This window comes from Capra hircus, chromosome 15 (assembly GCF_001704415.2).
Source record: "Capra hircus breed San Clemente chromosome 15, ASM170441v1, whole genome shotgun sequence".
Lineage (NCBI taxonomy): Eukaryota > Metazoa > Chordata > Mammalia > Artiodactyla > Bovidae > Capra > Capra hircus.
The window spans coordinates 6,356,943-6,384,257 of record NC_030822.1 but is presented as its reverse complement, the minus strand read 5'-3'; the positions used below and the strand labels follow the sequence as shown (position 1 = coordinate 6,384,257).

General features: G+C 47.1%; 1 protein-coding gene across 6 annotated transcripts in view; it reads left to right on the top strand.

The window, feature by feature from the left end:
* The window catches only part of ATG13 (autophagy related 13), a 47,762-nt gene extending 23,302 nt beyond the window's left edge, over positions 1-24,460 (top strand). For 2 of the 6 annotated variants that reach the window (XM_018059145.1, XM_018059144.1), the window contains 17 exons: positions 1,674-1,755; positions 2,725-2,805; positions 3,181-3,300; positions 5,198-5,244; positions 6,701-6,841; positions 9,711-9,751; positions 10,514-10,610; positions 10,932-11,030; positions 11,835-11,928; positions 15,018-15,116; positions 15,875-15,985; positions 16,396-16,532; positions 18,688-18,802; positions 19,340-19,417; positions 19,583-19,699; positions 20,389-20,517; positions 22,207-24,460. In XM_018059145.1, the coding sequence (XP_017914634.1) occupies positions 1,687-1,755; positions 2,725-2,805; positions 3,181-3,300; positions 5,198-5,244; positions 6,701-6,841; positions 9,711-9,751; positions 10,514-10,610; positions 10,932-11,030; positions 11,835-11,928; positions 15,018-15,116; positions 15,875-15,985; positions 16,396-16,532; positions 18,688-18,802; positions 19,340-19,417; positions 19,583-19,699; positions 20,389-20,517; positions 22,207-22,284 (1,653 nt within the window). In that variant the 5' untranslated portion in view covers positions 1,674-1,686 and the 3' untranslated portion in view covers positions 22,285-24,460. The remainder of the gene's footprint in view (positions 1-1,673; positions 1,756-2,724; positions 2,806-3,180; positions 3,301-5,197; positions 5,245-6,700; positions 6,842-9,710; positions 9,752-10,513; positions 10,611-10,931; positions 11,031-11,834; positions 11,929-15,017; positions 15,117-15,874; positions 15,986-16,395; positions 16,533-18,687; positions 18,803-19,339; positions 19,418-19,582; positions 19,700-20,388; positions 20,518-22,206) is intronic. The other 4 variants (XM_018059149.1, XM_018059148.1, XM_018059147.1 and 1 more) reach the window with 3 other exon arrangements.

Sequence of the window (27,315 nt, the reverse complement as noted above, 5' to 3'; positions counted from 1 at the left end):
AACAGCTAAAAGCGAGAGACAACCCAGATGTTCATCAGCAGAATTCATAGATGGTGATATATTCATAACATGGAGTGCTACATAGCAATGCAAAAGAATAAACTGCTGCATGCAGTGTTATAAATGAGTCTTACTGAATACAGGAAGCTACACAACAGAAGAGTTAATACTATTTGATTCCATTTATAAGAAATTCAAAACAGACAAAGCTAATCTATGGTGATAGAGGTTAGAATAATGATTACTTCTCTGTGAGTTTATTGACCAAGGGGACACAAAAGGAGCCTCTGGCTTACAGGTGTTCTATAACTCCATCTGAGTTGTCATCGTATGAGTGTTCACATATGAAATATTTATTGAGCTGTACACCTAAGATTTGTGCATTTCACTGATGTAAGTTCACACCTCAATAAAGAATCTTATTTCTTATATATCGTTCAGTTGTGTCCAACTCTTTGCAACCCGTGGACTTTAGCCCACCAAGCTCCTCTGTCCATGGGATTCTCCAGGCAAGAATACTGGAGTGGGTTGCCATTTCCTTCTCCAGGGGATCTTCCCGACCCAGGGATCAAACCCAGGTCTCCCACATTGCAGGCAGACGCTTTAACCTCTGCACCACCCAACTTGTACTCATGATTTCCCGTTTCAGCTCTAGCCTTTTCTTAAAACTAGCTTTCCCTCTCACTCTCTTTTTTGTTACCTGAAACCCGCTTAAACTTTTTACACTCAGTCCTTAAATCCTGTCAGCTCTTCCTTTAAAATACCTCCCATCCATATTTCCAAATCATGTCTCTGTTAGACTTTTAGCCCTGACCACAAGCCTGAATTATTGCCAAGGACCTAATTGATTTCCCTGCTCTCCGTACCCAAAACTATTCTACAATGTGCCAGCAGTGCTATCTTTCTAAGGCACCATTTGGATTGTGTTGCTTCCCCTTCTCAAAAGCCTCGAGGGTACTCCCCTTTCTGGCACCAGTCTTTAGCACTGTATTTGAGACTCTCGTGGTCTGGCCTAAACCAGCCATACCCAATCGCTGGAAAATTGGAGTACTTAATAGTTCCAAACCCATTTTTCTCCTGTGGCTTATATGCCTTTGTTCATACTCTTCTCTCCCCTAAATGCTTTCTTCTTCATACCAGCCCCTTCTCATCCCACCCCCCACCCTACTCCCACCCAAAATTAAATTGATTTAGTGGTCTTTTGAAGGAACGTTGGGCTTCCCAGGTGGCTCTAGTGGTAAGGAACCCGCCTGCCAATACAGGAGGCATAAGAGATGCGGGTTTGATCCCTGGATTGGTTGAAGGAATGTTAACTTATTTTATGTTTTAATGAAGTTTTTGCCTCATTAAAACTTAGTCTTCAGTATGCTGGGTAATAAAACTTTTTTAATGAATAAGTTTAAAAGCTCAAAGTTCCATATTCAGGTAAAATGGCTTGTCTCATCTGTTTTCTAGGTCTGTAGATTTAGCTCTTTGTGTGGAGTTTATTTTCCTCAAAAGATAGTATCTTCTGTTCTTCATGTTGGTGTCTTTAGTCGAGGGGAGGGGAGGTTTTACCTCCTACATGACTGTTCATAAGCTAGTAGACAATGCCATCTCTGTATGCTTTGTTGTAGCAATCCCTTTTAAAACACAGTCACATTATTCAACACTGTTTTTTTTTCCTGTTTTAGATTCCTATAGGCAATGGAAACTGATCTTAATTCCCAGGACAGAAAGGACCTGGACAAGTTCATTAAGTTTTTTGCCCTCAAGGTAGTATATCCGTTCTTTTGAGCCTAGAACTGTTCGAAATAACTTCCATGCCTCTCCCTTTTTGGAAATACAGCATAACAGCTTGCAGCTTGCCCATTTTAAGGGATACTTCTGTCTGTTGTAAACCAAACTGTGAAATTTGGGGGCGGTACTGGGGGTGTAACTAAAAAGCTTCCAATTTTCCAAAGCTACTTGTTAAAAAAAATAACTTTTTTTTTGCAAGCCTGTTTGCAGAAATGTCAAACTTATTATGCCAGGTTATTGGCACAGTGTGTTCCCTTGGGGTGAGAACAAAGACTGGACTAGAATGGACAGCAGTTGGTGCATCTTTCCCTAAGCATTAACTACCTCTGAAATCCCTCACTTTCTGCTTATTGTCCCCTTCTGTGTAAATGAAAAATTAAAACTGAATTTTGAGTGCTATAGAAGGCGTCTTTCCCTAAATCTAAAAATCATTTCCACCTCTGTCTCTCCTTCCTCTCAACCATTGCTATGTAAGAACAAGCCATGCAGTAGATTCTGGCTGTAAAATTAGCCGGAAGACTTTTGCCATATGGGCCAAGTCATATGAATAATTGTGGATTCCTTGGTTTAAATCTACTATGATTACATAAGTGTATGGCAGTGAATATTTAAACCTACGATTGGACTTGTTTCTTTATGAAAGTCAGAGCCACCGTGTGCAGCTTTCCTTCTGCCATGTGAGTATATTATAGATTATAAGCCTCAGACTTTGATTTCTCTTAATTGGTTGACACTAGGTCCTCAGGAATATTTACAGTATTATTTTTGTGCCATTTTTTTTCTGTTCTTGATGGTTTTAAATCTTACCCTTTCCTGAAGTATAGTTATGATCATTGGCACCTTTTTAACCCTGCATTGAGAGGGTTTTAATCTTGATTAGGAGCCAAATCGGTTTGTTGAAACTTTTCACCTTTGACTTTTTTGTTTGGTTGGTTTTTTTTTTAGACTGTCCAAGTGATCGTCCAGGCTCGACTGGGAGAGAAGATTTGTACTCGTTCGTCTTCTTCCCCGACGGGTTCAGACTGGGTAAAATTCCTCTTCTTTGCCGAGAGATATACTATGGTGTTTCTCACAAGGAATCATGGTGTAGTAATAATAATATTTCTAGTATTACTAAGTCATAACATTAAAATGCCTAATTCCATTTGATCCATTCACTTGGAAAATATGTTCTTCATTGAATGTTAGTCCTGGATATTTTTTGGTTTTCCTCTGTGATGAGTGAAAACTTATCAACCTGAGTTTTGGGTCTTTGATGGTCTTTCTCTTAAGGGGAAAGGAGAAGTGAATGACTGTCCTTCATTAAGGGCAGGGCCCACGTTACTCAGTATCCAGTCTTACTACTTTGATTCCATAATGTTCCTTGTGAGTGTTTAACACAAAGTTCTTCTTGTGTTCTAGTTCAATTTAGCAATCAAAGACATCCCAGAGGTTACACATGAAGCAAAGAAGGCCCTGGCAGGGCAGCTGCCTGCTGTTGGGAGGTCTATGTGTGTAGAGATCTCACTCAAGACTTCTGAGGTAAGGTTATGGCCAGGACAGGGTCTTAGCTCAGCACCCAGAGCACTTTACACTCTGGTTCCAACCCAGCCTTGTTCCTACGCTTTCCCTCTCTGATCCTCTCATGGTTCTCCGAGGAGGTCATGGTTTTTGTACTTATTCTTCCAGCCGCTTGGAGTAGACTCTTCACTCTCATCTTCATTTGCCGTCTGTGAGTGGTGTGCTTCCACCCGTCCTGCAGCACTCGTGGGCTCCAAAAGGTCTCCCTTTCTAACCGCTCTAGACTTCCTGTGTGCTTTGCTTATATTTGCTTCTTAGAGTGTAACTTGCTGGAATGTGATTTTTTAAAATGTGTTTTTCCACCTTTTTCCATGATGCAGGTATTTTTTCTTGTATGTTTATTAATCTATTTCCACTACAGGATTGTGAGGCTGCGTGGAATAATAAAGGACTAATGGAGTTTAGAGCTATACAGACCCAAATTCAGAGCCTAGCTGAGCAACTCTGGCCAAATTACTTAGCCCCACCTCTACCACCACTACACTTCTGTATTTCATTTAATTCTTATTTGTAAAGTATAGAAATAAAATATGGTAGACAATTATTACATGTTCCTACTGATACTTTACACTTTTATTCTCAGCAGCTATGCCACACCTTATTTATCTGTGTAGTTTTTCAATTCTTTTTGAAACGAGGCAGGATGTAATAAATAATCATCTCTGTGCCTGTCACAATGCCTGGGATGGCACATAGTAGGCTCTTAATTTTTTATTGTGTGAATGATGTCAGTACTTATTTTGTGGAAATCTTAGTACCAAATAAAACATCCTATTCTCTTTATTGAATTACTGGTGTATACTGTGAGTTATTTTCCTTAGTGATACTTAGGGAGTCCAAAAGGAAGAACTTTCCTCTCTCAGGCATCTGTGAAATCAGATTCTAAACTGTTGTGATTGGACTTCCCTGATGGCTCAGTGCTAATCCGCCTGCCAATGCAAGAGACACATGTTCGACCCCTGATCCAGGAAGATCTCACATGCTGTGGAGCAGCTGTTGAGTTTGTGCTCTAGAACCTGTGCTCCGCAACAAGAGAAGCCCCACAGTGAGAAGCCCCTGCACCCCAGCTAGAGACTAGTCCTTGCTTGCTGCAACCAAAGAATTGCCCTCACGTAGAGCCTGGGTCTCCTGCACTGCAGGCAGATTCTTTGCTCCTGAGCCACTGGAAAGCCCTGGTAAAATACTATGTGGCCATTAAAAATAATGTAGAATTTTTAATTATAAGGAGAATTCCATGTTGTGATCAGTTCAGTTCAGTCTCTCAGTCATGTCCAACTCTTTGCAACCCTATGAACTGCACCTTGAGGCTTTCCTGTCCATCACCAACTCCTGGAGCTTTGCTCAAATTCATGTCCATCGAGTTGGTGATGCCATCCAACCATCTCATCTTCTGTCATCCCCTTCTCCTCCTGCCTTTACTCTTTCCCAGCATCAGGGTCTTTTCCAAGGAGTCAGTTCTTCATATTAGATGGCCAAAGTATTGGAGGTTCAGCTTCAGCATCAGTCCTTCTGATGCGTATTCAGGATTGATTTCCTTTAGGACTGACTGATTTGATCTTCCAGTCTAAAGGACTGTCATGAGTCTTCTCCAACACCACAGTTTAAAGCACATAAAAAAGTGATAAAAATAGTATATACAAAAAAAAAAGATAAAAAATAGAATGTATGGTATGAGCTCACTTTTATTTAGGAAAATCACTGATTGTGTTTTCAGTGATATCTTCTTTTTGCTTATTTATACTGTGTAATATTTTTATAGTGGCTGTATTGTGCTTTATAATAAAAAAGATTATCAAAAGCAAAACTGAAATATCTTTTAATAATATCTTAACAATACCTTTTATTGTTCCATTTACAGGGAGATTCCATGGAGCTGGAAATCTGGTGTCTGGAAATGAATGAAAAGTAAGCTCTAGGGAGCTCAAACTGACGTTCTGCGACAACCAAGAGGGGTGGGATGGGATGGGAGACAGGAGGAAGGTTCCAGAGGGAGGGGACATATGCATACCTATGGCTGACTCCTGTTGATGCATGGCAGAAACCAATACAGTATTATAAAGCAGTTATCCTTCAATTAAAAATAAATACATTTTAAAAGTATGTAAGTGTTCTATCTTAGAATCCTTGGTTGTGGTAGCTGAGGATAAAGTGCACAACATCACGTGAAAAGCAGGGCTTGTATCAGTCACAGAGAATGTTCTGACCACTTAACAAAGCTGGTAGGTCTTTGCTACAGTTGGCCTCATGCTTGGCTTCCAGCCCAGGCACAGCAATGACCTTCAGCAGGAGCGTTGGTCCAGAGAGACTCAGGCAACACAGGGAGAGGAGCAGAGAGGAGGCTGAAAAAGGGTTTGTTGTTTTCCCAGAGCACACACAGTTCTCTGGTTAAATCCCTTGAGCTCTTGTAACATGACTACTCTGTTTTGTCTGTTTTCTGTGTGGCAGACATCCAATAAGATTTCCCCTCACCACTCCTTCAGACACGCTGTGTTGGTCACGGACTGGGAATGCGAGTTATTTTCCCCTCCATTTTCTTTTTTCAGGGCAGATTAGCTGAATTCCTGCCCGAATTTCAAGAAGAATATATAGGAATATTGAGGAAATAGCAACACATCAAAGGAAAAATCTTTTTAATAAGTATGAGTGGTATAGGCATTATTTTTCTTTCTTAAATAAAAAGCAGTTGCCAGGTTATAGTCCAAAATTTTCGTACCAAGCACTTCTCCAGATTTCCCGTTAGATGTATAGAAGTAGACTGCTGTAAGATAGTACAGTGAAATTATGTTTGTACTTTCAGTAATAGAACTGCAATATTGAATTACTGTTTTTAAGTGTTCTGCTTTATTTCTTTGAAAGATAGCTGCTTCAAAGCTAGAAAAAAATACACTGGAGAGCTTTTGTTGCCTACCTGCCTTTGCTGCATGGGGAAGTAAAACTTTGGTCACCATCAACAATTTGTTGATGAGCTGACAAAGCACTCTGATTAGAAGTTTAGTTCAGAAGATGTTTTAATTATAAATTTAATCTTATACAGTTCCAGCATTTAATTAGCAACTATTTCTTTTGACTGTAATACTCTGTAAAATGTTATTTAGGCTGCATATCAAGTTATATTCTATCCGAATTTATGAATAATGCTAACAGATTTTTTTTAGACTTTTAAATATTGAAGTATCAAGTTGATATTTAATGTCATATTAGTTTATAGTGTACAGTAAGGTTATTCAGTTATATATTCTAATGCTGACAAATAATGTCAGTCACTTCATGGAGCATAACTAATGTCTCTATCCATTGCATTTTTGTTCTTTGTTTTGTGTTAGCTGAGTAGGAGAATGCTAATAGTGTCTTTGCTCCTCAGGTGTGATAAAGAAATCAAAGTTTCCTATGCCGTGTACAACAGATTGTCATTGCTGCTGAAGTCTCTGCTTGCTATAACTAGGGTGACACCAGCTTACAGACTCTCCAGAAAGCAAGGGCATGAATATGTCATCTTATACAGGTAAACAGCTCACCTTCATGATTCACACTTTGGACTCATCAATTTGCACATTGTCTGACCAGCATTCAGGTATTCCATGATTAATTTTTGGACAGATATTTGGATGGTTAATGCTATACCTTTACTGTGATTGCCTGTCTATTCTCCTTTATGAACCTCAGCTTTTTCCAAGTTCTTTATCCTTTTGTTTATACACAGTCTTGATTGCTATGGAAAGGATTTTTAAATCCTCAGGCAGTTTGGTCTCTCAGTCATGCCTAACTCTTTGCGACCCCATGGACTGCGGCATGCCAGGCTTCCCTGTCCATCACCAACTCCGGGAGCTTACTCAGACTCATGTGCATTGAGTCGGTGATGCCATCCAACTATCTCATCCTCTGTCATCCCCTTCTCCTCCCACCTTCAATCTTTCCTATCATCAGGGTCTTTTCCAGTGAGTCAGTTCTTCGCATCAGGTGGCCAAAGTATTAAGTTTCAACTTCAGTATCAGTCCTTCCAATAAATGTTCAGGACTGATTTCCTTTAGGATGGACTGATTGGATCTCCTTGCAGTCCAAGGGACTCTCACGAGTCTTCTCCAACACCACAGTTCAAAAGCATCAGTTCTTCAGCGCTCAGCTTTCTTTATAGTCCAACTTTCACATCCATACGTGACTACTGGAAAAACCATAGCTTTGACCAAATGGACCTTTGTTGGCAAAGTAGTGTCTCTGCTTTTTAATATGCTGTCTAGGTTGGTCAGTTTTTCTTCCAAGGAGCAAGCATCTTTTAATTTCATGGCTGCAGTCACCATCTGCAGTGATTTTGGAGCCCCCAAAAAGAAAGTCTCTCACTCTTTCCACTGTTTCCCCATCTATTTCCCATGAAGTGATGGCATCACCGAGTTGGACATGAGTTTGAGGAAGCTCCAGGAGTTGGTGGTGGACGGGGAAGCCTGGCGTGTTGCAGTCCATGGGGTCACAAAGAGTTGGACACGACTGACCGACTGAACTGATATAGGTTGTTGAATGGACCAGAGTGGTGGTGAAGAGGATATTTAGCAAAGTGCGAGAGCAGAGCCTGGAAAGTCAGGGTTCCCAAATTAGCCAGGACTCTGTTTCATGTTAATGATGAGCCATGGGTGTTGGCCTTTGGCTTACATGCAAAGAGCTGATTTTGAGAAGAATTGGTATAAAAGAATGGAAGGACCACGGATTAGAGAATTAACTAGTTCTGTTGAAATAATCTAGCAACCCTAGGTGTGTTTACTTTTCGAGGCCTTTTTTTCTTTTGGCCAAGTTGTAGAACTTGCAGGATCTTAGTTCCCCCCAGTCAGGGATTGAACCTGGGCCCCCGACAGTGGAAGCAGAGAGTCTTAACCACTGGACCACCAGGGAATTCTTCCCCCATCTGCTTGTTTTTATAAATAGAATTCTTTTACAAATAATTTTATAAATAGAATTATTTTACAACATAGCCACTCCATTCATTTACCTATTATCAGTGGCTACTTTTGTAGTATGAGAGCAGAGCTGAGTAGTTGCCCCAGACTATATGGCCCTCAAGTCTAAAATATTTACTAACTGATCCTTTAAACAAAAGTTGGCTAACCCCTGTTTTATGGTGTCTGTCACTTTCATGCATGTATTTCAGATATGTATATACATTTCTTTTCTTCCATTCCAAACTGTAATCTGTGAGACCTAGGATTCAGATTCATCCTAGGACTTGGCCCTAGTTTATCTTTATCTCATCTCTAACATCTAACCTTAGGGCTTTGTAGATTGTCAGAGCTTAGTTTTTATTGAACATACCCATGTATGTGTTTAATTTTCAAGAGTAGTACTTCAAAAATATAAAAATACATTTTAAGTGTTTTATAATTCAGACTTTTTGCTAAATAGATTGGCCTTCCCAGGGAGATTCATGGAAAGGTTCTACTGTGTTTAGATTTTCATAGTTTTAGAATAGTCTTGCCTATTTATTCAGCGGTGGAAAAGATATTCTAATTTCTTTCTTTACTTTGGAATGGTGGAATGACTTTCGAGAAGCAGAGTGAGCCCACTTTGATTGAAGATCATACTTCAAAATCTAGTGACTTCTATTCCATATTTGAAAGTTGCTAGGAAAGTAGATCTTAAGAATTCTCATCACAAGAAAAAAAAAAATTATGTTACTGTGAATGATGACAGATGTTAACCAGACTTAGTGTGGAGATTATTTTGCAATGTGTACAGATATTGAATCATTATATATCCTTGAAACTAATATAATGTTGTGTGTCAATTCTAAAAAAAAAAAAAGTCTTATATCTTGTAATAGAAGTTCCAGAACTATTTGCCAATTTTGTTTGTACATTCTCTATTTCCCAGTAGGCATACTTTACAAAGGGCTCCCAGGTGGTGCTAGTGGTAAAGAACTCACCTGCCAGTGCAGGAGACATAAGAGATGCGGGTTCAATCCCTGCGTCGGGAAGATCCCTTGGAAAAGGGCATGGCAGCCCACTCCAGTATTCTTGCCTGGAGAATCCCATGGACAGAGGAGCCTGGCAGGCTATAGTCCATGGGGTCACAAAGAGTTGGGCACAGCTGAAGCAACTTAGCGCGCATGCATGCATATAACTTTACAGATATGCTGCAGAAGCAGGAATAAGAAACTTAAACAGTAGGTCACACTTAATTTTTATTTTTCTAAATTTTTAACCAGTCCTCTCCATAACCATCCTCATGCCTACAGCTTAATCAAATAGTAGCATTACTGCTCCATTTGGAGAGATATTCATGCAGATGAGAAAAGAAGGGTTGGTTTTGTTGACTTTGTTTCTAGATGTTTAATATGCAGGCCCTTAGAATAAAGAATCAAGTAACATTTTCTTCTTTCTTCCCTACAGAATATATTTTGGGGACGTTCAGCTGAATGGCTTAGGGGAAGGTATGTATCAAGGTTAAAAAACATTTGTAGTGGTGCTAAGTGTTCTCCTGACTTCAGAGATGTGCTTGGATGCTGCCTGTAATACTACACAGCTTGTGATTTTAGTATGTGTGATACAAGTAAGGGAAAGACAGGTAGGAGATCTGGAGAGCCACCAGGGAATAACGGAATAATTTTCCCAAAAGTTCTAGTAACTCAGAATTCTTTATTCTTCTTTATATGATTGTCTGTTTTCCTAATTTTCTACAGTGATCATGTTAAACGTTTCTGATGAGCATCAATAATTTTGAAAAATTGGAAGTAAAGCCGAAAACTAGTAAAGTTTTATTGTAATGCCCTGGCTTTTTTCTGTGCTTAGTTCTGGGGTGGCAGCTTGGGTGGGAGTGCAGTTGCTTCATAAATTGAGGTATTTGTGTGAGGAACTCTCTGTGCCCCTTTAATGTCTTATTGGCATATCTGGACAGGGTTTGTTAGGACTTGTTTAAGCTTTAGGACTAATAATCATTTTACCACTTTGAAGGTAGTTTTATCAGGAAACAGATGCTTTTTCCCCTGCCAGTATTAGGTCAACATAGAATAAATTAAAATAAAATTATTTGTATACACATACACATATGTATGAAATTGAGGCTGCTGCATTCAAGGTAGCTAAGTGGGTCATGCCAGAGGTTGTACAAGTGGCTGAATGGTTCAGGGAAAGACATACTGATGGTAGTGTCAGTATTGTCTGGAAAAAAGCTAATTATTTATCTCTTTTCCTAGGTTTCCAGACAGTTCGTGTTGGGACAGTGGGTACCCCTGTGGGCACCATCACTCTTTCCTGTGCTTACAGAATTAACTTGGCATTCATGTCCACCAGGTGAGGAAAGAGCCTAGGAATCCAACAGAAATCTTCCCCCCCAAAAAAGGAACTCTTCCAAAGATATTAAAGTTGTTTTTCTTCCAACCACTCCCCCTCCTTGCCTCAGCTAGGCCTAGAGTTCAGCGTTGCCGTTGCTGAACTGAGAGAACCCAGCTGCCAGATTGGAGAAGCTGAGAAGTGATGGTTTATTTTCAGGGATGCAGGAGTTGAGGTTCTGTGGTTCCTTCCAATAGACAAGAGGCCGAGGGATCTCTGAGGGCTTCAGGGGGCGTGACAAGGCATTCTAACAAATGTGGCCGTCTGCTTACTGCATTACAGGCACTTTGAGAGGACCCCACCTATCATGGGCATTATTATTGATCACTTTGTGGACCGTCCCTATCCCAGCTCCTCGCCCATGCATCCCTGCAATTACAGGTGAGGAATGTGGAAAACTCTTTTCCAAACTGTGGCTCCGGAAACATCCATCTCGCACAGGCCCGTAGAGCACCTTTATCCGCACTCACTGATAGGCAGGGCGCATGGATGGAGACCCCACGGGGAGGGAAGTGGAGTGGCTGGCTGTATCCTTGCTGCTGCCTATCAGGTACCCCTAGACGAAAGGTAGACCACGTCTCAGAAAATCGTTGAATATTTTGACATAGACAGTACTGATTTGACTTTTGGTTTGATTTTACTTAGAAACTCTGAGAGTGGCAGTAATGTGGAGAAAGAATGTCCTTTGCAGATTAGGTGGTTTTCAGGTCACCACTGGCACAATTCAGTTTTATTCCTCAGAATCAAACATCTCCAGGCCTAGATCCCAGAAAACAGAGTTGTCACGAGATTGGAATAGATGTGTACCAGGGAAGATGCTACCTTTCTGTGAAGCGCTCGTGAAGCTGGATCGGTTTTTGTCTTTGGAGTCTAGGTTTTTATTTCACTGCATTCTCTGTTGCTGATAATTCTTTGGCCCTACACTGGCCAGGCTTTAAAAAAAATGCTTTCAAAGATATGTCAGGTGAAATGTTCGGATTTTTTTTAAAAAGCCATTGTCAACCTTTAGATGCTGCTTTCTGAACATATTTGAAATTATCAAGGACTCAATGCACCTCCGTTGACATTAGGGACTGCCAGAAAGAATTCTTACCACAACTTGCATCCGTATCTCAGCTCTCTTTGTGTCCTTTATGAAATTGGCTGCCGTCAGTCAGTTCATGATTTCTTTCCCCCTCACCACAGAACCACCGGCGAGGACACTGGAGTAACGTGTCCTTCTGTGGAAGATTCTCAAGAAGTGTGCGCCACCTCCTTTTCCACCTCGCCTCCCTCCCAGGTAGGGGGAATCAGGTTCTGGCGTGGTGGTAGTTATTTGGTACATATATGGGCCTTATGAAATGAAAATTTCATGTGAAAATTTAGATAACAATCTCTTGTGGTGGTGGTGGTGGTGGTGGTGGTGATTATTTCAAGGAGTTATTTTGAGGAGTAAAGGAGAACCTTCTTACCCAGCAGATAATACTGTAGTATTTCTAGTCTGTAATCTTAACATGCAAGATTCCATGTAACTTAGGTCCCTGGTGACATCTTAAAATTCCCTAGAAAATCAGCCACAGAAAACGTCTACAAAATCAGAATTATGTTCTGGCACCAGAGAGACACTGAAAGCAACGCTTGTTAGAACTAGCAGCTACTTCTTTTTTTTTTTTTTTTTTGGCCAAACCCAGCAGCACATGAGATCCGGGATCCTCATTCCCTGACCAGGGATCGAACCCATGCCCCCGTGGTGAAAGCATGGAATCTTAACCACTGGACAACCAGGGAAGTCCCAGTAGCTGCTGCTTCTTTGAAGTGGTTCCAAAATGTGGTTCCTAATAATGGAAGGAGCAAAAAACGAGCCAGTGATCATTTAGCATAAAATGCCATTAAGACCCCAGCTATACAGTTTTCCTTAATAGTTCCATAGATATCTGCTTGTCTGCATTCCCTCTGAACATGATTAACCATTAACTTTTCCACTAGGCTCCATCTTCAGTGTCACAGCCAGTTTCAATAAAACACAGGCTCCAAGCAATGTGAACACTTTCCCCAAAGAAGTGTAGGATATTACATGTGGTTCTGAGACTGCTTCAGATAAGGAGTCGTTTTTCCCAGCTGACTGAATTTTAGGGCATGTTTCTTCCCTTCCACCTCAGATTGTTTATCATCTACCCGTTGCCTGCCTCTATTTTTTTCCCTCCTCTTTTCTTTCATATTAGATGGTTCCCTAAGTGAATTCTGTTTTCCTTTAAATTAGACTCATGCATGTATGCATGCTAAGTCACTTCAGTTGTGTCCAACTCTGTGTGACCCTATAGACTATAACCTGCTAGGCTCCTCTGTGCATGAGATTCTCCAGACAAGAACACTGGAGCCCTTCTCTAGGGGATCTTCCCAACCCAGGGATCGAAGCCATATCTCTTACATTTCCGGCACTGGCAGGTGGGTTCTTTACCACTAGTGCCGCCTGGGAAGCCTAAATTAGCCCCTGATTATCCTTTTTCACCATCTTACTTTCGCCATCTTACTTGGGGGTGTCGGACCCAACAAATTAATTAGCTGTCCATACATTTTTATCCTCTTATATTTTCTTCATTAAGGAAAAATTTAAATTTATTCCATCCTGTGCTTTTAAATACTAAATTAAAAGTATAGTTCTAATTTGTTTTAAAAACAGGGGTTAAGCACAAAAGCTAACTTATGTATGAAGGACTTTACAGAAATTCATGGGTCACTGTTATTTCTAATGTGACAATTTAAAGTTTAAGAGAGTTTTGTGAAATTGTTTGGACAGTTTGGTTTGGGGGTGTAGGAATTGTTATTCTTCCCCCCTCCCCATTAATATATGTAGGCATACATATAGCCGTTGCTCTGGAAGAGGGTGGCTTCTGGTGTGCTTGCTGACAGGGAGCGATACTGACCCAAAAAGAAGGAAAGCTTACTTTCTTACTAGTGCACATTGGTGAGTTGATGGTTTTTTTAAATCATCAAAATATGAATATGTCATTTAATGCTCATTTAACAACTGATAAACTCATAAACAATATATAAACTTGGGAGATGTTAGGGATGGTGAGCCTGGGGCTTTAACACATCATTTTTTCTTTTTTCTCTGATACAGTGGAAATTCAGCCTGACCCCAAAGGTAAAGGGAAGTTAAGTCGTTTCTGTAGCTGAGGTTTGCAAAAAGGTTTATTAACCTGCGTAAGGAGAGCCTGTGTGTTTCATGTTATCAGTTGCCTATTGTGTCTTGTCACAGTTTAAAAGTAGATCTCGTCAAGATTTCATCAGAGAGAGCACCCAGTGGGTGAGCCTTGTCACTGCTCCCTGAGTACCTGTAATCAAGACTATACAGTTTGGTGCAGAAATACTCATTTTGAAGCTTGATGGTAGAACAGAGAGAGAAAAGTCATTTACCACCTGGTCTCTTTGTTCCTGTAAATATTGAAATAGTTTCTTCTTTTGTTTAATCTAGGGAATCGCATAAGTGTTCAGCAATTTCTGTTTGAGCTTTTGCTCTGATCCAGTAAATACCTGTTAATGGGCTGGTTTTGTTTTGTTTTTCTAGTAAAGTAAGGATCGTTGTATCATTGGGGCACAGAGCTGAGTTAATAAATAGTGTGACTCAGAACCTGTACTGTATCTTGAGGTCCTACCTCCAATTCTAGGCATTAATTAATTAGCTAATTGGCGAGACTTAAAGATGGAACAGTAAGACCCAAAACAATCATCTTGCCCATAATTAGCTTTGAAATTCTGAGTTTTGAAAATGCCCCAGCCTTCACTCCATCAAGCTCTTCCATACCCTCAGGTACTGTGAGCGTGTACACACACGCACCCTGATGCCTACACCTGCACGCCATCTCATCTTCCCTGAGCTGATGCAAGAAAGTTCACCGCTGGGTCCCTGAGCATTTTAAAAGTACAGCCAACAAGCCTCAACTGTTTAAACCTGAGCCTACAGATTCTGAGTCCCCAGAAAAAGGCTTTCAGTCTAATATCTTAGTCTCAGCATCCTCATTCCTGTTTAGCATACCCTGTGTACGTTCTCAGGACCCTCCTGTTGGAAATTTTCTAAAAGAGACCCTCTTTTGACTAAAGGCAGACTAATGCTTGGTTCAGGTTTCACCAAGTCATAGCAGCTCGACTCAGCTTTGCTTTCCACCTGCGCGTCAGGGAGGACGCCAGGGATAAACTCTCTTCTTCAGATGTTTCCAAGCGGTCCTTTTCAGAAGGCGGTCATACAGCTTTCTCCCTGCTTCCCTCCTGACCTCACTGCATTTCAGCCTCTGTTGCTACTGCCCTTTCCAGGGTTCCTTTCACTTCTTTCACAAGCCCCTTCTTTTCTCTCCTGTCTCTCCTGTCTCCGTGTGTGTCTGTGCACAGTGTGTGCTTACGGCCACAAAGGCACTTTCTCAGACCCCTGCTCCTGTGGTGACGGACACTCTGAGGGTCCCCACGGCAGGACTGGCCTTTTCCCACCAAGTGAGTCCATACTGGGAAGAAGGGGATATTATCAGATGGTTTCTTTTTATTTGAAAACTATAAATAAAGTACAGGGTATAGTTATTTAAATATCCCCAAGTGTTCTGTGGGTTATTTTGAGGTACGGTAATTGATTTTTAACAGGATGCAGCCATTGCACAGCAGCCCAAAATAGGATTCATCATTCGCCCCTCCTCCTACCCTTGATGTGAAAAGTACATGGAGTTGTTTAGATTTTTTTTTTCCGGATAAACCATCCAAGAGTGGTTTTCTTTCTTTTTCACTATAAATAGGAACCCTCCCAGACCTAGTGGTAATGGAAGGTGTGATTTAAAAAGATGCGTTGTGTTTCAAAGGGACCTCAAGGTCAAAGAAGAGACTAGAATGACCTGGGAAAGCTGCTGGCTCTGGCTCCCAGTTCTGCCCAGACGGTGCTCCCCAGATCTGCTGGGCTGGAAACTGAGCCAGTTAGCTGAACTCCTGGGAGAAGGGGGAGCAGGGAGCTCCTGTGAGGCCTTGGGAGGGCACGGAGCTGAGGCTGTCAGCCCCACTGCAGATCAGTCTGTCTTCCTACTCTCAGAGCAACGGCCTGGTCTGTCTGTAACCCTCACATGAGGCCCTCCCCCGCAGCGCATGCACTGTGCGGCCGTGGGCTGGACCCGCTCCTCACCCCACTGATCTGATCGCTGGTCACACTCTGGGAGTGCCTGTTTTCCCTCCTCCTTTCCGCGGCCCCTCTTTGTTTTTCTCTTGCTTAGCTCTCCAGCTCTCGCCTTTCCTATCAGCCTGCTGCCCTGGGCGTTGGATCCGCTGACCTGGCTTATCCAGTAGTGTTTGCTGCTGGCTTAAACGCCACACACCCTCACCAGGTATCTTTAAAGATGGGGAGGACACTAGGGGTTCCTGTGCTGCCTCCCCTGCCCAGACACACTAGAGGGGCCTCTTGAGACACCCATGTTCTAAGTCTTCTGAAGCAAAGCTCTTCTTTAACTTCGGAGGACTAAGATGATTCTGAGAGGCTGCCTCTTATACTTCAGAAAGAAAAGAAGAGCTTCCCGAGTGTTTTCCCCCTGTTTCCCTCTGTAGTCACCTCCGTGCATGTCTTCGATTAACTGAGCAAGCCCCAGAAAGGATCAAGATTTCCAAGGTTTCCTGCCCACTTGGTGGCAGCATTGGTGAGGGGAAAGCTGGACAGCCGATGCCATCGTGCTAGGCAGCAAGTCTCCCCTCCTGCCTGATGTTGCCGTGATTCACTGTATTTTTTCATTTTCCCCCAAAGCTAATGGTCCCCGGGAAGGAAGGTGGGGTACCCCTTGGTCCCAACCAGCCTGCCCATGGTGCCCAGGCTGACCAGGAGAGACTGGCAACCTACACCCCTTCTGATGGGGCCCACTGTGCCGCCACGCCGTCCAGCAGGTGAGTTCACGTTTTGCCTCAGCCGCTCTTCAGACCAGCCAGGGGCCTGTCCTCCCCAACACATCTGCTTATTTGGTATCAGCAAGTAAAGAATAGCTTTCAGCATTGGCTCAGGCTTGGCATTGGCAGGGAAAATGTGGACTCCTTCAAATTCCCGATAAGAATCTTGCGTTGCAGCTGGTGTGTGAGGGGGGTTGCCCTGGGCAGCACTACTGGCTTCTGACAGTAGGCAGCTGGGCTTGGTGCACCTCACCCTGATGCAGGGAAGGTGTTTTGAGATGTTCCTCTCGTCCCCTGAGGTGGATTTCCTGGGTGTCCTCAGAATTCCCTGAGACCAGAACAGAGTGTTGTTAACCACACCCATGACATCGGAGTCACGGTGTGTCTGCAGTGGGAGTTAGGATCCAGTTTCTTTTTCCCCTGTGTTCGCCTCCTGCAGATCCCGTAGAAACAACTGCTTTTCCTTACTGGAATACAAAAAGAAACCTTGTCTTTTCTGATTGCAGAAGTGATACAGTGTGAGTCAGATTTTGAAGACATGGATTGGGTGGAAAGTTCTCATAATCCCACCCTGCTAAAGTCACCACGTTACCTCCCTTTAAAAGGTGACAGGATCTCAGAAGGGTTAAGTGATTGGCCTAAGAGAATAGTTAGCTCACAGAACGGCCAGGCACAGGCCTGGCTTCTTGGATTACAGAGCCCAGACTCGCTTTTCCCGTTTCACCCAGAGTTCTGTGGGAAGCTGGGCCTGCCTTGACCTCCACTGCCCTCTTAACTGGAAGGCCCCAGAAATAATGACGTCGATTGCCCCATTGCATCTTAAATGAACTTTCAGATATTAGAAATTCCTGGGTTTTTTTTTTTTCCATTCCCACAGTGGAGTTGGGGGAGGGGGTTTATTTGGAAGGATCTTTCCATGCCATCCATCAGGAAAAATAATTACTTTCATGCCTGGCCCCTCAAACCTCCATCTTCTTTCCTCCTATTAGACAATCAAAGGGGAGCCCTCTTCAGTGTTGTTTTGTGTTTTGGCAGCGTGCAGGGTCTTAGTTCTCTTACCAGAGACTGAGCCTGTGTCCCCTGCAGTGGGAGCAGAGTGCTAACCACTGGACAGCCAAGAAAGCCTCCGTGTAGTTGTTTTACTCTCGTATTCCGAGCCTAGATTCCTGGGGTAAGACCTGGAGTAGCTGAAGACAGAGGACCCTGTGCCGGGGGCTCTCAGACGCTGGTTCCCCCTGGTGTCTGGAGGCCGGGAGCCCCTTGGACTGCATAGTCCTCCCCATCTTGAGCCCCTGCTTTGGGGCTTTCCCGTCCCCGGCTTCTCGTAGGGCTGTGACTGACAGTCTGAGCCGGTTTCTTCTGCTTGGCGTCCCGCACCTTTCAGGACTCAGCATCAGTCTGGAGGGAGGGAGGGAGTCGTTTAGTTGCTTCCGTCGTGTCCTACTCTGAGCCCTTGGACTGTAGACCACCAGGCTCCTCTATCCGTGGAGTTCTCCAGGCAGGAATGCTGGAGTGGGTAGCCATTCCCTTCTCCAGGGGATGTTCTTGACCCGGGGATCGAACTCGCCCCTCCTCCTGCATTGGCAGGCGGGTTCTTCATTCTATCATTGCGCCACCTGGGAGGAAAGGGAGGGGCAGCCAGGTTGGGCGTGTTGTTGAGAGACCTTGCTGAACAGAGAGAGGACTCGGGGCAGGGAAAGGGCAGGAGACGTGGAGCGGAGCTTCAGACAGCAAAACGACAAAGTGAAGAGGGGCTGTAAGATCTTCGGTCTGGCTCTGTAACTGGACTGACATTAAAATTAGCTGTTGATGAGAGCTGCTTGCCCATATGTATGATAGCTGGATGCACGGTGACTGATGCTTATCCCTGGTATGACAGTGAATTTTATGGAAGCTTTATACAGTTGTAACACCGAGTTTCATTCACATGTGCCTATTTTTAGCTCCTCCAGGAAATGCAGTCCTCTGCTCCCAACTCAAAAGCGAGGGTGACAGGGCCCCAGGCAGGCTTCATACTGCCATTTCCCACACGCCTGGGCTGGTGGGGGCAGCTGCTGTCCTGGGCGGTGCTTCACAAGGTGGTGGGTTTACGGGGAACCCAGTAGGCTCTGCCGTGGTTTGAGAAGGAGAGCTGACATGACCTTTTCTTCTCCAGTGAGGACGCTGAAACTGTATCAAACGGCAGCGAGGGACGGGCCTCCCCCCACGATGTCTTGGAGACCATCTTTGTCCGGAAAGTGGGGGCTTTTGTCAACAAGCCTATCAACCAGGTGATTTTTCTGCCCTCGCAACCTGTGAGAATGTGTGAGCCCTTAGGGTGAGGTCTTACCTGGGGCCTGTGGAACCACTGAAATCACATGCAGAATGGTGTGGCTGTGTGTGAATTTTCTATGGAGAGGATGAATGACCTGTGACAGCACTCCAGAAACGCTGAGAACCGTTGCTCTGGGGTCTCACAGGAGAGGAGACCACGCCATTTAGTACACACGTCGCACTGCAGTGTCACCAACTCAGCCTCGCTTGAGACAGGAAAGTCCTCCGCAGCTCTGCCAGTGAGGAACACTTGTTACTGAACTGCTGTGGGTCAGGCTTCCAGAGCTGAATTCCAGGGTCCTGTGGATGCTGTGGGCATGTGGTGGGAAGCAGGGGAGACTGGAGGGGTCTCCAGCAAGACAGGAACCTGAGGGTGGCGTGGCCAGCTGAAGTGTGTGAACCTGCTGGATGCCCCCCCACTTCTGGAAGCCCCTGAGGAAGCAGACGAGCTGGGGGAAGGGGCCGCACTAATACTTTCTCCTGCGTCTCTCCAGGTGACCCTGACCAGTTTGGACATACCCTTTGCCATGTTTGCTCCCAAGAACCTGGAGCTGGAGGATACGGACCCCATGGTGAGTCCGTCGCTGAGTGATGTTTGCAGGGAGACAGCGCCACAGTGGTCGTCCTTCTTGGTGGGCCACTCACTGTTCCTCCACGGAGCATTACCCACGCCCTTGGCTCATGGTTTACAGCCAGTGCCCAGGACCAGCCCCTGCCTCCGCCTTGTTCTGAAACAGGTGAATCCGCCAGATTCCCCAGAGACTACATCTCCTCTCCAGGGCAGCCTGCACTCTGATGGCTCCAGCGGGGGCAGCAGCGGCCATACCCAGGACGACTTCGTCATGATCGACTTCGTGAGTTGCCAGCGTCTCCCTTGCCTGCTGCTGCTTCAGGGGCAGTAAACCTAGAAGCACCTGTTGCTCTTGAATAGGCCTTCGGGGATCCGATGGGCTGGTCTAGGCAGAGGGAAGGGGCTGGTCCAGGCAGAGGGAAGGGACTGTGGGTGCCGGCTGTGCCCTTGATGTGGGGAACCTGCCCTTACATGCCACTTGGGAGACGTGGAGGCCCATGAGCAGCAAGGCATTTTGTGCTATGTCTTTGATTGAAATGCACCTTGAAATGGGATTGGATTGTCCAGTCGGACCTGCGCAGGTCCTATTCATGAATGGATCAGTCAGTTCAGTCACTCAGTCGTGTCTGACTCTTTGCAACCCCATGAATTGCAGCACACCAGGCCTCCCTGTCCATCACCAACTCCCGGAGTTCACTGATCATGAATGGATAGCCCTTTGCTAAAGAGAGGAGTGTAAAGGCAGGGGACAGAAATTTGCCCAGGATAGAGGGAGGTCATCCCCAGGATGAATTTAGCTGCTCAGAAGAGAAAACTTTTTGTAAAGATTCCACAAAGGTCAGCCTGGAGGAGCCCTTTCTTTTCTAATTCCTGAAAGGAAAGAGGGTTATTGATAGTTGAGCCCGTCTGACTTTCCACTGTGGATTAAGGCAAGCTAAACTTGAGTCGGTCTCATTTTTTTTTTTTTTTAAGAAACCAGCTTTTTCTAAAGATGACATCCTTCCGATGGACTTGGGGACCTTCTATCGTGAATTTCAGAACCCGCCTCAGCTGAGCAGCCTCTCCCTTGACATCGGGGCCCAGTCCATGGCCGAGGACCTGGTACGGAAGCCCCTTGCCCACCGCCTCACCCTCTGGCCTCCTGTCCTCCTTCCGTGGCCATTCCTGCTCCGCATGCCTGGAGAGTTCTTCCAGCTGCTCCCCCACACCCACACCTCCCATCTTGCGGTCACAGGACGAGATGGTTAAACCATTACCTTCCTGCGATCACACTCGAGATTTGCATTGCGCCCCACGGTCACGATCTTGAATTTGCTTGCGCTTATTTCCTCCTTTTCTCTGCACTCTCATCCCAGCAGTTCTCACACTCTCCTGTTGTTTGCCTGATGTCCTCTACTTGCTGATGCCACTCAGCCAGGCTGCCTCAGCAGCTCTTGCCATCAGCTGTCCAGCTTGCCAGGCAGGTGCCAGGGACACAGGTGGAAGCAGCAGGAGGACCGAGTGGCGGTGTTCTTGCCCTTTCCTCACTCATCCCCGTGCTCCCGAGTTCAGCCAGCTGTCCTGACACCGACTGTAATCACCGTTTAGGGTGTTTTCTATATTCTGTCTTCAATGGGCAGAGGAGTATCTGCCACAGCCACAGATCCAGGAGTGCCCGATGCCACGAGATGTGGAGGTGGAAATATTGCCTCCTATACTGCAGTCAGTAGTGTCTCTAGGGCATCTTGGCTCAGCTGCCCTTGATTTGCCTTAAACAGAAAAGCCTGCTCGGTAATAATAATATAGCAAAAATGTCATTATTAACATTTATTGAAGCTTTCTAGGTGCCAAGCATTTTTAAAGTGCTTTCCATGAATCTTCAGTGACCCCAAGAGGTAGGTTTTCTTATTATCCTAGTTTACAGATGAGAGGAATGACGTTGGGAACAAATAACTCGCTGGTGATTACACTGAGCCAGCAAAACAAAGGTTTAACCCCTGAGAGTCGGGCTTCTGATTTTAGGCTTTTAACTGACTCTCTGGACTCATTTGAAATTTGCTTGGAAGGAGCTGGAGTCCAAAAGCTCTTAGGATGAAGCTGCAGCCGGCCCTGGCCGGTTGCTCCGGCCCCCCAAACCCACCTGAGCAGCCGGCGTATCTGCGCTGCTTCCAAAGAGCTCTAGGTGCCCCCACCTGGCAGGGCATCCTCTGTAGGGAGTGAACTCTGCCGGCGCATGCTTGGCAGTGGGGCCAGACCACCTGCTTAGGGCCAGGCTTTAACTAATGGCTGAAACCTGTGGGCAGTTACACTTAACTCCGCCTATTTCTGCACCCCGACCCAGCCCCTTCTCAGCTGGTGTAAAGATGCAGACTTCCAACCTGGCCACCAACCTGCCGGGTCAGAACCTCCTGAGGGTGAGGCAGGGACTGCCTGGTTTGTGTGCCCCCACAGGACTCTGCCGCCGGCCTGGCGCAGGCTGTGAAGATAGCGTTCGCTTCCTGAACCTGTAGGGCTCTAAACCCACTGTCTTAGTCTAATGTCAGTCTACTCTGTGCCAAAGACATTTCACGTTGGATTTCTCTGTGTCGACCCATTGTGGGCGTGGCCCTTTTCCATCTCATTGCGTGTGTGGCCAGCCTGGATTCTCCAGTTTTTCTGTCTCCTTCCTCAGCCCCCACTGGCCAGCACTGCTCAGCTGCTCGGCAGCCTAGCCCTGCAGAGCCGGACTCTGTACCCTGCTCCCTGCACTCCTGGCTGACGGCTGGCTTCCCGGGCTACTGAGTAAGCAGCTCCTCTCCCCTCCCTGCACAGGACTCACTCCCAGAGAAGCTGGCTGCACACGAGAAGAATGTCCGAGAATTTGATGCCTTTGTAGAAACGCTGCAGTAAAGTTGGTGTCCTTGAGTCCCAGCAGGATCCCCTTCTTGTGGCCCCAGGACACAGAGCGCCTCCTCCTCGGCAGCTGCTCCCACCCCTTATCCTGCTCCAGGCCAGGCCGATGGGAGGCGGTCCCCTCAGGGGACCTGAGAGCCCCTGCTCTGGTCCCTCCCAGAGACCGGTGGCAGCAGTGAAGGCCTGCGACGGCATCCGCGAGGACCCCCGCCACCCGCCTTCTGCAGGCCTTCCGCTCATGCCACCCTCAGTGGCGGCCTCACAGAGGCCATCCTCCCGCTCCTCCTGCCAGCCCCTGGCCCCAGGTCTGCCCAGCAGCTGGCCCCTTGCCGGCCTGCCGTGGCCATCCGCCGGGCGACATTCCAGCTGGTAGCCCCGAGGCTGGAGCAGAGGCAGGAGGAGGAAGGAGACCTTGCCGGGAGGAGGGGGCCAGGACTCTTTCCTTCAGGGTCTTTTCCTCTTAGTTCTGGTATCTTCTTCCTCTCTCTTCATCCCTTTCTTTGTCCCCGGCCTGTATTGTTGGCAGTGTGGTGGGCTTCCCGCCCCAGGTGATGAGAACTCTAAAGTCAGCCATGCCCGCCCATCTGAGCAGCCCTGGCGGCTGCCTGCCCAGCTGTGTGGAAGCAGAGGCCTGTGTCTCTAGGAGTTGTCACTGGAGTCACAGCACAGGTTCCCCTTTCTCCTCCCCTCTTCCCCCGTTAGAGGACACAGTCACTATTTATTACTTTCAGAGAAATCATATTTTATAGAGAGAGCATGTTTGAGATTAGACGTCTTCACTTGGGAAGGTTGGAGGGCCCCCGGGGCAGCGCCTCTTTCTCTAGAGGCTCCTCAGACTCGGGGCTGCTGCTCCCAGCTCTTCCTTCCCAGGCGTAGAAGGTGGGATCCCAGAACAGGGCGGGCCGGGGGCCACAGAGCCTCCCAGAATTGCTGCATTTGAACTGACAGCTGACCACAGACTCTACCTTAGACACGTGCATATTCCTGGGGAGAACCTTCCATCTCCCAGCTTCTCCAGAGACCGACCATGTCCTGGCAGCCCAGGAAGTCTTGGATTCAAAATGTGATGACTCACCAGGGTCATGCCACTGGTAGTGCCCACGGGGCTGTGTGTGTCCCCCGCTATGGCCCTGGGGTAGGCTGGGCAGGCCCCTCCCTCTGGGGTACTGTTCTGGTTTCTCGGGGTGGGGTCACGGGCCTTCTCCCCCTTCCACCTGGGCCTGGCCACCAGCTCTCTTTAACCCCAGGGTCTATACCCTGCCCTGAGGTTTAGGTTTACTAGTTGCATCGATTCCTTGTTGAGAAACCAAAGCTGGGCATTCAGTTGACTTAACCCTTCAGGTATTGTTACTTGAGTCGGCCAAGGGCCCAGCCTCACTCACTCACCATCTGTTCCTGGTCGCCTCACCTGTAGCCCCATCTGAGGAAGGCTAGGCGCGCCCGGCCTGCTGCGGCCACCTGGGTGTTCATTGGCAGAAGCTGTTCGGCAGCAGAGCAGGCGGCCCTCCGTTGCTTGTTAGCGGGGGCTGGGAGCAGTGGCCCCCCGCGATGAGGCAGATCCCAGCGCTGGGGTCAGCTCTGTCCCCGCCTCCGTGGGGCTGAGCCCAGCCTTGTGCACACCCGCTGCAGCCACAAAGGCACGTTTCTCGCAGTGGCATCCAGCTGGCCTCCTGGTGTGCGGCTGAGCACACCTGTGGGCTGCTACACCAATCCCGGTTTACCCCCCAGGGCCCCAGCAGTGAGGAGGGTGGAGGCCCTGGTGAGTTATTGATGCCCCCCACTCCCACCTCAGCCAGCCTCTCAGCCCTCCTTCCAAGGCCCAGCAGGGGAAGACCTCTGAGCCGGTGTCCTCTTTGACTCTGAACTGTTGGCCTCTGCAGGCAGCAGCCTTTCTTCAGGACCCCTTCCGTGAGAGGCCAGGGGGGCTGAGCCGGACTTGGAGCCGAGCCTGGGAGGAGCAGGGCAACTGTCAAGGCCGGCCCTTGTCCTTCAGCCCTGTGCAGTGGCAGGTATGAGCCCTAGACCGACTTCCACAGCACCCCCCGACAGGGCTGGGACCAGTCGCGTCTCCAGGGGGAAGAGCCCCTCCCCGCCTCCAGCCGACTCCATTTGGAAATACTAAGCTATTTAAAGTGTATTCAAGAGATTTCCAATAAACTTTTTCTGTACTTTATCGCCTCCTGTCCTGCAAAAACCTACCCTCTTCCTCCCACGTCACACAGCCCCAGGTCGCTGACAGGCTCCGGGGAGGGAAGAGAAGTGCCACGTGAGGCACAGCAAGGGTTCAGAGCCCGACGGGCTGCTAGGGGTCCTGGACTGGTCAGGAAATCTCGTTCGTTTTTTTTTTGGTCACACCATGGGGCACGTAGGATCTCAGTTCCCCGACTGGGGGTCAAATCCACATCCCCCTGCAGTGGGAGCTGGTAGTCTTAACCACTGGACCACCAGGGAGGTCCCAGGAGACCCCTCTTAGAGCCTCGTTTTCCTTGGCTGTAATGCTCCCATTTCAGGGGCTGTGAGTAATGAGACACGTGTTCAGTGAGGTGACGTGTGTGACGGAGACTCGGGACGGCAGGCCGCCGTCTTCGGCTCCTCCCGACCTCACCTGCTCCCTGCGGCATAGCTCCCCGCTAACCCCGGGCACCAGCCTCTGGCTCAGAAGGAAAGACAGCAAGAGACAGCTGGCAGTGCTCTTGTCCTGTTTCCAGAGAGACCAGGCAGGGTGGGGGACTCCCCAAACCACCGGGATGCTTGCTGATGGTGTGAGAGGTTGTGGCTGAGCAAACCAGATGGAAGTCCAGGGCCCAGGCAGTTGCGTTGCACTGCCCGGATCTGACACACGGCTGGCCCCAGGGCTAAGAAGAGCCCTGCGGGTGTTATTCCTGCCTGGCCCCCCTGGGAGCTTCCAGGCCTCAGCCAAGCCAGCTCCTTCCTGGAGCAGAAGGTGGAGCTGCCAACAAAACCAGGCAAGTGCTGTCTCGGTTGCCTCCCACGCCCTTCGAGCTGAAGCCAGGCCCCAGGGGAGGAGAGGGCAGGTTAGAAAATTCTAAATTCAGCTCAAAGGGGCTGAAAAGGATGGGCCCGCCCACTGCCGCCACTTTGAGCCCTAGGGCCCTTGCTAGTTAGAGAACTTAATGTGACGCTGCCCATGACACCTGACCATGCATGCGTCCCACCCCGGGGTCAGAAATGGTGGTTAAGACTGTCCTTGGAGTCCTCACCCTCCTGTAAAGCAAAGTATTCAACTGCCCCTCATCTGGTGGTGTCCTACTCCTTTAAAGCAGGTCCTAATGCTCTGCCCCTAGAGACCCACCGTTGCCAAGGCAGGGGTAAACTGGCTTTTGAGTCACTCAGCAGAGGCCCAGCCAGAGCCCAACCCAAACAAACAGCTGTCTCCCGACCGCCTGCCTCATCATTTCCTCATCATTTCACCGTCCCTCTGTTCCAAATAGTCACCCAGCTTAGATTTGGGCAGACCCAGGGAGACAGGTGGCCAGCACCTTCTGTTTGAGCTATCTGGACAAAGGGCACAGGCTGAGGGGGACTGGCTTCCTGGAGCTCAACGCCTCAACGTTTATAACCATTGCCTTGATCATACAGCCTTGGCCTGCCTTCCTCCGCCAAATCAAGCAATGAGGAGATAAAAGAACAGGCCTGACAGAGGCCACCATACCCTCCTGATTGCAATCAGCCGGCAAGCAGCTAACAGCTGGAACTTGGTCACTGTGCCAAGTGAATCTCCGGCCTGTGCTCCTGTGACATACCATTTTTTAAAATTGTGGTAAAATACATGTAACATACATTTTACCATCTTAACCTTAATTTTTTAAAAAATATTAATTTTGCAGAACCAGGTCTTAGTTGTGGCAGGTGGGATCTTTTAGTTACGGGCTGTGAACTCAGTTGTGGCAGGTGGGATCTTTTAGTTACGGGCTGTGAACTCAGTTGTGGCAGGTGGGATCTAGTTCCCTGACCAGAGATGGAACCCAAGCGCCCCGCACTGGGAGTATTGAAGTCTTAGCTATTGGAGCACCGGGAAGTCCCTATCTTAACCTTGAAATCAAAGCCAAACCTGCTCAAAAGAGGAAAGCTGGATCTTTTATAGCCTCCACGCGACTGGGTAGCAGATGGAAACAGCCAAGCTCTCCGGCTGAGGGAAATATGGGGAGGGCCAGAATGGTCAGATGAGGGCTCCAACCCTGGCTGCTACCAGAGGGTGGGCCTGACACTTCATTCATCTGCGACATGACCATCATCCCAGTTTCCACCAGGCACTCATTCTGTTAGGCCATGTGTACATTATGGTTGGCCCTTGCACCTGTGGGTTTCATATCTGAGAGCTCCCCCAAACTTGGATTGAGAAATATTTGGAAAAAAGAAATTCAGGAAGTTCCAAGAAGCAAAACTTGAATCTGCTGCATGTTCAAAACTATTTACATGGCGTTTACATTGTATTAGGTATTCTAAATAATCCAGAAATGATTTAAAGAAAAGATGTATGGAGGTTATATTGCAACTACTGCGCCACTTTATATATGGGACTCACACACCCTTGGATTTTGGTATCTCGGGGTGGGGATGGCTGGAACACCCCCCACATCTAGGAAGGACATCTATTTCTGATCTTCCGAGACACGAAGCAACAGTCTCAGCGATGGGACCAGTTGCATGACAATTACCAGTCAGAACTGGTTGCGAGTGATGGAACCAGGATTCAAACCCCAGCCTGACTCCAGAGCTTGTGCTGTGATCTGCTCTGTTTGGGGGACAGAGGTCCTGGTTAATAGGATATAGCACTTGGGGGCCAGCTAGAATGCTACAGGTGCAGAAAGAATGGAAGGTAACTGTTCACGCTTCTAAGCCTGGAAGACGCTCAGAAAGCTGCCTTCATACCAGCAGGATGTGGAAGGGGTCAGACGGACGAGGAGGGGGCTGCCTGCGGCCCCTCTGCCCCTCTTCCACAACCCCACACTGCACCTCCCACCCGGTTCTGAGCCTCCATGCCCACTTCTATGATCAGCCAGATGC